This window comes from Corvus cornix, chromosome 1A (genome assembly GCF_000738735.6).
Source record: "Corvus cornix cornix isolate S_Up_H32 chromosome 1A, ASM73873v5, whole genome shotgun sequence".
Lineage (NCBI taxonomy): Eukaryota > Metazoa > Chordata > Aves > Passeriformes > Corvidae > Corvus > Corvus cornix.
Genome location: NC_047057.1, coordinates 9,438,534 through 9,451,309, shown reverse-complemented (window position 1 = coordinate 9,451,309; position 12,776 = coordinate 9,438,534). Strand labels below are relative to the sequence as shown.

General features: G+C 34.6%; 1 protein-coding gene across 10 annotated transcripts in view; it reads right to left on the bottom strand.

The window, feature by feature from the left end:
* Positions 1-12,776, bottom strand: part of CACNA2D1 (calcium voltage-gated channel auxiliary subunit alpha2delta 1) — a 365,488-nt gene that overhangs the window by 27,568 nt on the left and 325,144 nt on the right. For 4 of the 10 annotated variants that reach the window (XM_039570172.1, XM_039570174.1, XM_039570179.1 and 1 more), the window contains 7 exons: positions 12,341-12,397; positions 11,245-11,316; positions 7,396-7,457; positions 5,787-5,863; positions 4,541-4,555; positions 3,780-3,840; positions 1,966-2,063 (listed from right to left, as the gene is read on the bottom strand). In XM_039570172.1, the coding sequence (XP_039426106.1) occupies positions 1,966-2,063; positions 3,780-3,840; positions 4,541-4,555; positions 5,787-5,863; positions 7,396-7,457; positions 11,245-11,316; positions 12,341-12,397 (442 nt within the window). Of the gene's footprint in view, positions 1-1,965; positions 2,064-3,779; positions 3,841-4,540; positions 4,556-5,786; positions 5,864-7,395; positions 7,458-11,244; positions 11,317-12,340; positions 12,413-12,776 lie in introns of those variants that run through there. The other 6 variants (XM_039570173.1, XM_039570180.1, XM_039570178.1 and 3 more) reach the window with 4 other exon arrangements.

Here is a 12,776-nt window from a genome sequence, read left to right as displayed (position 1 = left end):
CAGTCATCTGAAACAATATGAGATGGTGTTTCAATAAAAGCCTAAAATGAAATTCTGAGCATTATCAAGATGCTCCAGCCACAAAATCTGGGCTGTTTATATTAGACATTCTGCCTGACTTCAGACTATGTCAAGTACTTAGAGTTAAATAGATGTTCTCACACTGCTGAGTTCACTTAAACATTTTCTTCATTGTATTCTACAAACCTATCTTTGTGTCACAGGAATAAGGAAGGTGATAAGGGCACTGGTCCCAGTTTGCAAAGCCCCTAAATCTGGAAATTAACCTATTTTTAAAGCATGTCTTCATTAAAACACTTTTTATCTCGGTGTAAGGAAACAACACAATTCCTAATGATACTTACTCTTACATGCTACAAAACGGAGATAATTCAACTACATTATAAATATATTTAGATCAATTAAGTCTCAGCCTCTCAAATAAAACATATTTGTCACCTGAAAATGCATACAGGGAAATAATTTTGAATCAGTAGCTCATACAGAGATGTCATGCTTAAATTTCTTTGAAAAGATGGTTTGAAGTCAGTGCTTCTCAACCATCTTCTTCAGTAGCACTTTAGAAGAGATACTGCAGATTATTTCATCATGGGGATTTTATTTGGTATTCCTTTTGAAAATCATTTTTAACTGAGATAACTAAAAGACTGAGTGGCTGTAGAAATTAACATTGATTACTTATTAAGGAGACAATTTTTAAAGTAACTTAATTATTAGAAAAAAAGAAGGAAAAAAAAAGTGCTGCGTATTCCAAAATGAAATACAGTAGTAGGTAGATAGCATTTTGTAATAATTACTTACTAAGCACTAGTGTATACTATAATATCACTAAATGTGTCCTCAATATTTGCTTGTAGGGAATATTACACAATAATTTAAATATTTTATTAATTTTACTAAATTAACATTAATTGCTTTAATCACTGGAGGTAAATGCTTTCATTTCATAGACTGTGTCAAGGGAATCAAATAAAATTTCAGTCAGTCAGCAATGTACCAATGAACAAGATCACTGTATTAAAAGAGCACCAAACATCCACACATGCACACAAAAATAGCATTTTGTGAGAAGACATCATATCTAAGTGGACATTCCTTCAGTTACAAGGTGTAGCAGAGAGGTTCTTTCTGAATTGATCAATTATCCCTGACAACAACATCAAAAAGACTTGAGGAAAGCAAGACAAAAAAAAAAAAAAAGTTATTCCAAGTGTTTATAAACTAATAATAATGCTAAACAGATGTGTATGTACCAAGCCAAATCCAAACATTGAATTTTTCATGAGAACAAGGCTTTAACACATTACTAATGGTAATAACTTCATTTATTCTAAAGAGAGGTTAAGGCCCAATCTCAAAACATGAATTAATCCCTTCACAAAGCCCAGTGCTCACCACTGCAGCAGTTACATGGATCTGTGGTCCTAAGCTATTCAAGCCCAAGTGAGATCTCTTTAACCAATTTGTGAATGAGCAAAAGAACTTCCTTATATTTTATTCTGGTTATTGGTTATTTCAGCCCTGGACTTCTTTTCCTTGCTTATTTTGGAATAAAATGACAAGAAAGCAGGTTGAAGATTTCATTATAAGATTCTGAGTCTGTTTGAGACTTACTTTGGCTGGTATGCTTAAGCGAAAAACATAAATTCAAAATATTTGGAACATATTAAAATGAACCAGTAGTTATTTGATGCTTGAGAAAAATTCTGAGAGGAGTTACGGAAAACACTGGATGCATAAGACCCTGCAATCTTTCTTAAATAAAGCCATAAACTTACAAACTAATTTTACACTCTCTACCTTGGACAGAAAATCCTGACACTAGATATTTTCTACTAGATTTTCTACTAAAAAAACAAACCCACAAAATCTGAGCATGAACTCTCATTCATGAGAAAGTATTTTCCTAAGGAAAAAATTCAGTGAGCTGAGAAGTGTACTTACACGATGAACTGCTCGGAGTATTTCTGTCAATAAATTCATTGAAATTTAATAGAAATTCAGTGTTGTTCTCTGATTTCTTTACATCATTACAGTAGTCTCTGAAAAACAACAAACCATCAGTCTTATGTTTTTTTTCTTGTGCTACTAAAGCAGACAATTTTAAAGTCCAAGCAGGCTTGCACAACTATTATGAAGTAGCTGGTATTACTGTGTCAATTGACTGCCATCATCAATATTGAATGATGCCCATATCAATTATTTCAGACATCTGCAGGAAATAAGGTGTTCAAGTGCCTGCCTAAACATTTGTTAAGATTTGGATTATAAGAAAACTACATTTATGAAATAGGGCATAGATTTGCAGAAAAAAACCTGAGGACTAGTGTAGGCTGTAGTATTAGGAGATCATGTCTGTACACAAAATATATGCCCAGTGAATTTAAATTGCTCCTGGGTTAAACTGTACTGGAAAGTAGTACCTGGACTGCTGGTGAAACACAGTCACTCCATGCTCAACTAAGGCCAGATTTATAGGTTAAGGTCCTCTCCTCTGAGAAGTTTTAAATGCAATTTTAACAGGGTACAAAACACATAAACTTATAAACACTCCTTGTTTTGACATATGCAAACCAGATAAACAGTAAACTCCTGTCCCTTATATAATGTAATAAAGCAATATATCATTGGCCAATTCACTGAATGCAGGCAAGCAAAGTAAAAGTCACTGGGCATTTTGGAGGCAAACATTATCTGATGAGTGGCATTAAACAACTTTAATTAAAATGTAGAGAGTGTTTAGCAGTAAAGCACGGGGCTCTCCTTTTTAAATGAGCTTTTGTACTAAATTAATTTTACAAACAAAAGAAGTCTGTTCAAGTACATCACAGGCCTAAGATATCTTATTACCCTTTATTTACCTTACCATAATCCAGAAAGACTACAGGCAGAATTTACCTTCCTATATCAATATACACATTTAAACAGAGCTACATATCAAACAAACTGTTAATGTAGGATAGTAGGGACTTGCTGGAAGCTGCTAATTGGCACAATTGATTCTCAATAACTTCAGTCTTTCAGAAAAATTAAATTGAACAGTTAAGCTGGGATACATTTTAAGATAGAAGACTTTACATAAATCAATCTAGCCATTGAAATCAACCTATTAATTGAAATTTAAAAGTACACTGAAATTTATCAGATAAAAAAAGTTTGCAACAATTCTCAACTGATCTTAACTGTACAGCATTTCCTTTATTCATCATAACTTTCTTTTAGAGTAACTTAATTTTTAGGAACCGTTTATCATACCAGGTTTCCCTTACGAACATAATTTTAAAAGGGAAATAAGAACTGCACAATTTCGCATAAATAAACCTTAGGGAACTAATGAAATTAATCAATTTTCAATGACTTAATTTTTGTTCTCAAATAATTGAAAATTAACTCATACTTAAGTGATAGAGAGCTTTGAAACCCTTTGTCTTGAAGTTGGGAAACATGTTGTGGTAAGTATTATGAAACCTATTTGAAAAATAGTTGTAAAATCTGAAAAGTCAGAACCACAAGAATTGCACAGATGTGAATAAGTTTTCCATTAAAATATCAATATCAGTTTTTACAGCTCTCTTTGATTAATATGAACAGAAATCAGAGCCTGAATATGCTATTTACATTCCATCATGAAAAAAAATTGATAATTTTTTTAACAAATGAAGCTTTATTGGTCAATTCTGTATGTTCCATGTGCCATTAATCAGACTAGATAGCTATTTAGTGCTGAAATAACACTTATTACTGGGAAATCAACCAACCTTGGTGCTAAAAACGTATAGCCAGCTTCATCAAAATGATCAAGCTTCAGTGATTCTGAAACTACAAAGACGAAGAGTAAACACCAAGTAAGTAAACTGGAATTTTTGCCATTGTTTCTCTTCTCAAACTATTTGGCTAACTTTTGCATGCATCCATGAATTTAGAAAGAAATGTTTATTTTTAGAGACTTTTCCACTAATAAATTCTATGCTTCTCAGTATTTCACAACATAGGAAGAAATTACTTGATTATTATATATGACATACAACTGGCAACAGTAAGATAATATCTAACAATTTATTTTAAGAGGACATTTAATTACCATGACAACATGAAAACATATGAGATGTTTTCGCTAGAGTTAAACTCTGATACAAATAAATATTTGGGACACTGAGTTGTTAGAACATGAAGAAAAATAGTCCTAATATCTTCTGCAATAAAGTTTAAAAAACTCAATCATATCAGCATCACTGTAAATCCTACTGAAAAAAAATGGCTTTAATAGCTGATATCACTGAACACTGATAGGAACAGATGAAGAAGGATTAGATATTAGCAACATATTGAAATGTTCATGAAAACAGAAAAATACTTCACTTTTGTTTTTTCCCCTTTCTATTGCTATGGTTCCCAATGATCATGAAGAAAATCCTGAGATGAGGAATACAGAGGAGAATATCCAGTAGGAATAGAAATAGAAGTGAAAAATAGCAACTGTAGTAAACAGAAGGAAATTGAGCAACAAGAATATACTTGCCCTTTTTGGATGTCACTATCCATCAGAAAGAGAAAGCAGGGAAACAGAAAAAAACAGGGTAAAGCACAAGGGGTCACAAACCAATATTTTATTCAAACAGACCCTTGAATAAAAATATTGTACATAGATAGATCAAAAGGTTCAATTTACATACAGCTGTAGTCTGGAAAGAAAAAAGACAAACGTCCTTGAAGACTGAAAAATAGGTCCTTCTCAATTATTTCTCAGTACCTTCTATATACTGTGGCTATTTCAAGGGTCTGTTTTGCAGGTTATATTGATATAAGTGCGAAACCAGATGATCTAATCCATCAAGTCAATCATACTCCCTGCTTAAAAAATTTAATTTTGAATTACTTGCTTAAGTACTTGGAAAAAGTTAAAAAATAAATCATTGATTACTAAAAGTTGTTAAATTCTACTAAATTCTACTTCATATGTGGGAGTAGTGGTAGAGGAGAGTGATGTAGTGCTAACCAAGTTCTCTAAACTAACAGTACCTACACCTGAGGTTTTTGTGTTTTTCTAACTTTCTATTTAACTACACACTTGTTCTAAATTTATCATAACACCTGGATATAGTTAAAAGTCTGTGTTTGGTTCTATTTTGTGTACTACCTAGACTACAGTTAAGCTCCACATAAGAAACAAAAGACCTTTGAATACTGACAAGTATAATTTCCAATTATCACTTCAGAATCTATAAATGGCTTGAAATTAGTCTGATGTAAAAATACAATGCAAACATTCACTAAAACTACTTGTAAAATGCAAAATAAAAACCTAACTGCAACCCAAACCAAACAGGGCTTTCACATTGTTCTATTCCTACAGGCAGCAGAGATCGTTTGCTAAATATACTGTAACTAAAATACAAAAAAAAAATGCTTTACTCTTATAGTCTATTTTTGCTAATGGTCTACATTTTGCTAATAGAATGGAAAAAATAGTATCCAGACCCTTAAAATGACAGCAACAGAGGATACACAAAGCAATGATTCTACAGGCACAGAGCAAGGGGTAGGGATTGTCAGTGGAACTGGGGTACCTGCACATATTCTATTTTTATAGAATATTTCTTGCACCTTGGATGTTACAATGGGTTAGAATCATTGCTGAAAATTTTGGGTACATCGTGATAACATCAGTGAATTCCACAAAATTTATGGATTTCAAACATAGCTTTTTAAGTGAATCTGAGACTTGGCAATACCAGACAAAACCAGGGAACCTTTACAGTACTTACATCTGGCTTGAGTTATAGGTTCGTCTATTTTGGCTTTAATATAATAAAAGCTGTATGATGGTAACACCAATGCCAAACTGCAACAGAAATGAGACAAGTAAAGCAATTATGTTATTTGCAGCAGTTTTCCAGTTTCAGCTTCTTTGTGTTTTGAAAGTTAATTAACAAGTTTGGAATTTGGATTATCACTAGATGAGACAGCCGCACAGTGATATACCACCCTCACACTTTGTAATAGACACAGGTACATTTATGCCAATCCTGAGGGTCCCTGTGTTTATTTTGATTCTTGTTTACACTTTTAAGCATAAATGCACTTTTTAGCAGATAAGCAAGGAATTTCCAAATAACTGCAAATGAAAAATCCCATGATTTTTGTATCTTCCTCTGACACATTTAGCATCCTAATGTAACATGTCACGGTGATCAGTGACTGCCAAAATATCACTTAGTACTGAGCTGATCACGCAGTAACCACTAACAACTATTGAACATAATTGTGCAGTAATATTTTAAGATTTGCAGAGAATTCTCAACATGTTTTCTTTTATATTATACTTTTTTTGGTTCAAAATATGTAGGAATTCTTTTTTCAGCTGAATTCTACACATATGTAGAAGAGTTCAGTTTTAAAAATGTATATAAAGGGCAGGAGCTTTGAGTAATCATTAAATAGGTATCATCATCTTCCAAGTCGCATCCTTAATTTTTGCACTTGGATTTCACCCATGCAGAACTGCAACAGTTTCTAATGAAGAGCTACAGAAATTAACATTAAAATTATTGTACAGTTGAGCCATAAATGAGCTGACCTTTAATGACACATTTGCCATTTATACAGAATATAAGTGAGATTGCTGAATATTTAGCAATAGCCTTGTACCAATTCTCCTCCAGGGAAATCAGTGGCAGTTTACCTGTCATTAACAGCTACTGCTAGCAGAAATTGCTAATTAAAATCTATAATTTTATGTTTAATAGGTTTTCTGCAAGGAGACTCTGAGGATTTATTGCTGTATCTCTTGCCAGAAAGCTCAGGAAGAATTAAGAAGTCATGTAAACGAAATGTATTTCTCTAGTGATTGCTAGATGGCAGTCTGATAAAAACTTCCTTTTTTTACAGAGTACAGAGGCAGTACAACAGAAAAATGAGATGGTGAATAGAATATCCTAGGTCTGTGTTCTGTTGTTAAAACCAATTTGTTTGGTTTTACATTCAAACTAATGTTCGCATTCTCAGTGACTGTACACCTGTGAAGAGCATGACAGAAAATGGGATCCAGCTTGGCTGAGGACTACTGTAATTCACCATAACAGAAACTGCATTTTGGTCAAAATTTGACTCAGTATTAGTACCATGTAGTTTTGAACTAGAGTAGTTTAACTTTCCTGAGACTTGGAAAACCTTAACTTGTTTTGAGTAATGTTAAGGAATGTTTCTACATTCCTTCTAATGTTACAAAGCTGTGTGCTTAAATGAATTTGATATAATATACGTACCAGTGTCTCCCTAGCTAGCATAGAAAGTGTAATGCTAAAACTATTAACCAAAATTAACCAAAAGGACATTTAAATAAACAAAGGAAGTGAGTGAACAGAAATGAGTTACCTGTAATCAGTGCCATTCACAGCAGTCCACGTATACGTTCTGTTTCCTTTATCAATATACCTCTACAAAGAGATATTGGTGAAAAATTAAATTATTAAACTCTGGAGCATCAACAATTGTGACCTTTCTTTGAGAAATACAGTGTAAAACCAAGTACAAGTCTGTTGGATTTCTATTTATTATTTTGCTAAAATCATGGATTGAGATACAAATCCTTTCCTTAAATATTTTCAAAACTTATATTTTGCAAAAGAATCAACCACATATTCTTTATTGAATATTAGCAAAATGTAAATTTAAAGAGAACCAAACAAACCTGACCAATAATTTTCACTTTAAAATTTATTAGCCAGACCTATGCAAACCTTTGTCTATGTGATTTAAATTTGATAAAAAATATTTTCTCTTTTATGGATCATTTTGCAGTTTAAGGTATGAAAAGAAAAAAAAAAACAACAAAAAAAACTCAGTTACAAAAAGACTTTGTAGGTAAGTCTTTAAAAACAAAAACAACCAAAGCCTTTCCTTTCAGATCTCAGCACCACTGGCTTCATGCATTTAAATTCGAATCATAAGTACATGCACAGCCTGGTAATCCCGATTGTATAGACACCCCCTGCTAAACTTAACATGTGTTTCTAATCTCATTAGGAGGGTCTTGAATTTGGGAAAAAAAAAATAACATTGAAATAAATGTTTATTTTTAAATAACTTAATACACTAGGATAATCTCTACCATTTATTTTCTTGTGGTATGAAAGATAGTGTGATAGGCACAGTCCCACAGCTCCCCATAGATTTAATCATGAATCCACCTGGCTGACATCACTTTACTCAGTTTTCCACTTTGAAAGCTATACAATTATGCCAGCTGCAACATATTATTATTTTATAATCAAATTTTTGTACATATGCCAGCAATGAAGACTGTACAGCTGTTGCACTGCAACATTACAAACACTGTTGAAAGGTACCACTAGAGGTATACCGCTAGATTCTTTCTTTCTCTATGGTAAAAGGATAGTGAGAAAATGACTGTAGCTGTGGAAAAGAGGTGACTTATATGACATTTATAAACTGAAACCTTCTCACTACCTGGCTGCTGCTTTTCAGTACAGTGTGACAGTATAAATAATTTAATAGTAATTTTTGAAAGAAAATGAAGAAAAAGATAAAAGAAAACCAGAAAGAAGATGCATATAACAGTGTCTAGTACCCTGATATATTTTATATTTAAGGTAAAAAGATGGTCGATGAGATTCCTTCCCAAGCCTATTTATATTTAATGTGTACTTTGGGTTAAAATCAGCCACTTGAACATAGTGCTGGCAGTCCCTCCAAATCAGGCACAGTGACACCCTGTACCTCCACAAAAGAAAAACAGTGCCCAAGGGGAGAGGGGAAGGAAGAGAAGAACTGGGCTGTAATTAAATCCTGTTGCCTCCAGCATTTTGAGAATGCTTGAAAGCAAACTGGCTGAAAGCTCCCTTCAAAGATAACACAGCAGATAACAAATCCTCACACCTCAGCTCCCCTTTACCTTTGCCTACTTCCTTAGTGGGCGGTCTGAGACCATCTCATCCCCAGCTGATCACTGCCAAAGAACTCACACATGTTATTGAAGCTTTTGTGACCCTTCAGTTTTCACTACTGCCCACCCCGGCTGCCACATGTGGCAATGCTTTTGTTCCTATGGCATCTTCTCTGTTACTTGGAAAGCCCCTGAGGCCTTGGGAGACTCCAGCACACCCCACCCACATTTGCTACAACTCCAGTCTCTATGCTGCAGTATGAAGTCATCTCCCAAGACACTGCTGGGGCCAGCTGCAACACAAAAGCAAAGCAATGCAAACTTAAACCAAAAAGCAAAACAAAAAGAACATAAATTTTAAGCCTGAAGACTGCAACTGTCAGTTCAGAGCAACCGACCACATCAGCCCTTTTTATAAGAAAATATATGAAGCTATCAAGTGCTAAGTGATGCATGGCTCATGCATGGCCCGTGGTTTAAAGCAGCTTTATTCTGGTTCTAGCAGCCTGGAGCTGGGAGGGTGCAATAGCTTGAAGCAGTCATCATAGCCAGCCAGCTGTGGCTGCTCCTTTCTTCTCTCAGAGTGGTCTGGATAGAGGAAGAAATCTTGGGCCATGGTGCAAGGGAAGGTGAGGATAATTAATTTCATTGGCATTGAAACATTTGGGATCAAAGGCTTGGGATATTTTATTCCAACACAGATTGTGGTCTGGGCCACGTGTAACTGGCACATCCTCATGCACCCAGGGATGTTACATTCCTCCCTCCTGCCCGGATACTGTAACTGACTTCAGCACTTGCAATACTTCCCTCCCTCCCTCTTTGGGCAAAGAGTTGCAGGACCAACTGTTTCAGTTCTTTCCTAGCACAGAGCCTGAGAAATGTATAAACAGCCTGAAATCTCTTCAACAGGTTTGCCATTAATGCAATATCTTGTACAACCCTAATCATGTTATTGTATTTTTGTGACCTTCTAACCCTCCCTCTTCTAAACACCTGTACAGAGCCTTTTTCACCCAGAGACCTGGAAAGGCACTCCTTAAACAAAACAACATAAATCTGAAAATGTCCCAGCATTGAGTGTCTCCCTTCAGTAGCAGTTTATCTTCAACACAGATGCCAGCAGGGCTTTGGACTCTGACACTGGCTCAGGAAAGACCCAGTTTCCCTTAAGGGAAGAGACTGATGGCATCCTAAACAGAATAGGCTCCTGACAGAGGTGAGGGAGCAGAACTGACATCCACTGGGACTTATCCTCTCTGCCCCAGCAAACACCTATTTGAGCACCATTCTCCAACAGTGGAGCCATTCAGGAAAAGACACAATTTTTTCACACAGCAGGATTTACCCTGATTGTAAAGCAGTATTGTAAATCTTGGTTTTAGCATTTTACAGTGAGAAAGCACAAAACAGAGTCCAGGCAGGAGGCAAGGGCACTGCTGATATAGGCCTCTTTAGAAGAGCACGGGAAGAAGGGAAAGCCAGTATGAATTAACTGCATGGTCCCAAGCAATTCTTCTATGTATTATTATATTGAGCTTATATGCAATGTTTGCACAGTGTCTGCTAAATCATCAAATTAGGTATCTTCAAGCTGACTTATGTTCAGAGTAAAAGAGTTTCAAAAGATGTTGCGGAACTGTAACTGTGGGGCATACTCTGGCCAGAACTGCTCCTTCAGCACACCAGTCATGTCTTCTCACTGAGGTCCCCAAGAAGTAGAGCAGCCAAGTAATGATCCATATCAAATTTGAGTATTTCCTATTGCTAGGAAACATGACTGCTTATTAGACAAAACAGTAGCAATGTTTATCAGGAGTAAGTATTTCAGACAAGAAAATAAAGAACTCAACAAGCTGCTCAGAAAGTACATGATATAACTGTAAGATGAATTTGTTTATCCCAAACAGTCATTTATGGCATAAAAATGTTATTATTTTTTCTTACAACTTTCTTCCCATTCAACCACAATATAAACTACCAAACCCATCCTCACACATCTCCACAAGCAAATTAAGCACTTTGTTTTGGAATTCCTGCACAGAAGTAGGCTGGGTCCATTTCCTGTTGAACAGAGTGTAAGACCTCATCAACAACTGCCTGATTAATGATGCACCAAAGAAACTAAGAAACAAAACAATTCTTTTTTTCCTAAGTACATTTTTTTTTTTTTTTTTACTATACACCAGTAAAACAAGCAAATCTAGAGGGAAAAAATGGTACAAATTGTCATTACAAAATGAACAACCCAGCATTTAACATTATTTTTCTGGTTTGCTTTATTCCTGTAAACGTAACTTTTTGGGTTCCTATCTTACCTCATCTTGGGACTTGACCAGTGTTTCAAATGTTTTTTCTCCACTTTCTCCATCTATCATTTTTTTCCGAATCTATTGGCAAGGAAGAAAAGGAAAAAGTGAAGAAAAAAAAAAGGAGAAAGTTCACGTGTTGCATGTAACATGAATAATCTTTTCAGTGATCAAAATATTTCTCAAAAACACAGAACATGCTAATGCATACGGAAATCACAACTCTTAAAAAAAGTTTTGTTTATAATTCTGGTATACTTTGCATTGCAAGAACGTGCCATAAAATTCCTTGATGCTGGCACTGACACAGAGAATGAATTCTGTGTGCATAAGAAGGAGTTTTGTCTAGCATTTCTTGTGCCTCCCAGCACATCTGTGTGATTCATGTAGTAGCACTGATTCACAGAAACATTTTTGTACCAGTCTGAGAGTAACTCCCCCCGAAGCAGCCATTTCAAAGAAACTTAAGGCAGATTTTAACACATACCAAAGAATACTGATTATTGTAATTATGAAAGAACAATTTCAAACTAAGTGAATGAAATAAGTTAAAATTGTGAAATGTTTAAAAACCTTTCATTTTATTTCAGAAAACTAACAAATTATTCAAAAAGTTATCATTTCAGAATATATTACAAAGTCAGTAACTGAAAAATATACAGAGAAATTAATTTTTTGTCTACACTTAACTTTGTTTCTCAGTTGTTTCTTGCCACAGGAACAATCTTGTGTTAATAAGAGATAGGAAAATACTTTTAAAATATTTCAGGTAATATTTTAATATTCTATTGGAAAATGTTCTGTTTCAAAAATATTTTCTATCTTCCCTTCCCAGGAATTGTTACTTCATGAAGAAGAATTTAAATAGTAATCATGGTGTTTTTCAAAATGAGAGGAATGTAATGCATTGCCCTTGCCTATGAATAATACTGGGATTTAATTTCTTTAATTATAACCTCATCTCTATAGAGATATCATCTTAACAAATTTAAAATTCAGATTTATATTTAAATAGATTCCATTAAAAATCTAGAACATTTATTGCTTTTCATTTATATGGTGAAATACAAGCAGCAACAGGTACTAAGAAAACAGGTAATCTCACCTCAACTTTAATATCATTTTCCAATTCAGCATCTAGAAAATCCAGCGTAACAGGCTCCTGGGATTTAGGATTCTGAAGCAGAAGATGTTGAATTATCAAATAATAAAGACAGAGTACTGTAATACTATAAACCACTCTGATCCTTTCATTTCAAAGTAACCTACTTAACTGGGCTTACTTACCCATCTATTTTAATCTCTTGTAGCATTACTAGTGGCCCTTTCTCATTTATTTCATTTTGTCGGATAGAGAGGTTAATTGGATAAGTGAAAATCCAATTAACACTAATTGCCAGTGTCTGTCCAGAGCCATGGGGCTCCTGCTGAGGTGCTGCTTCCCCTTCTCCTGGCATGTCACAGACTGTATTGGTGGGAGAGGAATCAGGGAAAGCAGAGGAAGCAAAGGATATGAATCTCTCACTAGATGCCCTGCCTCC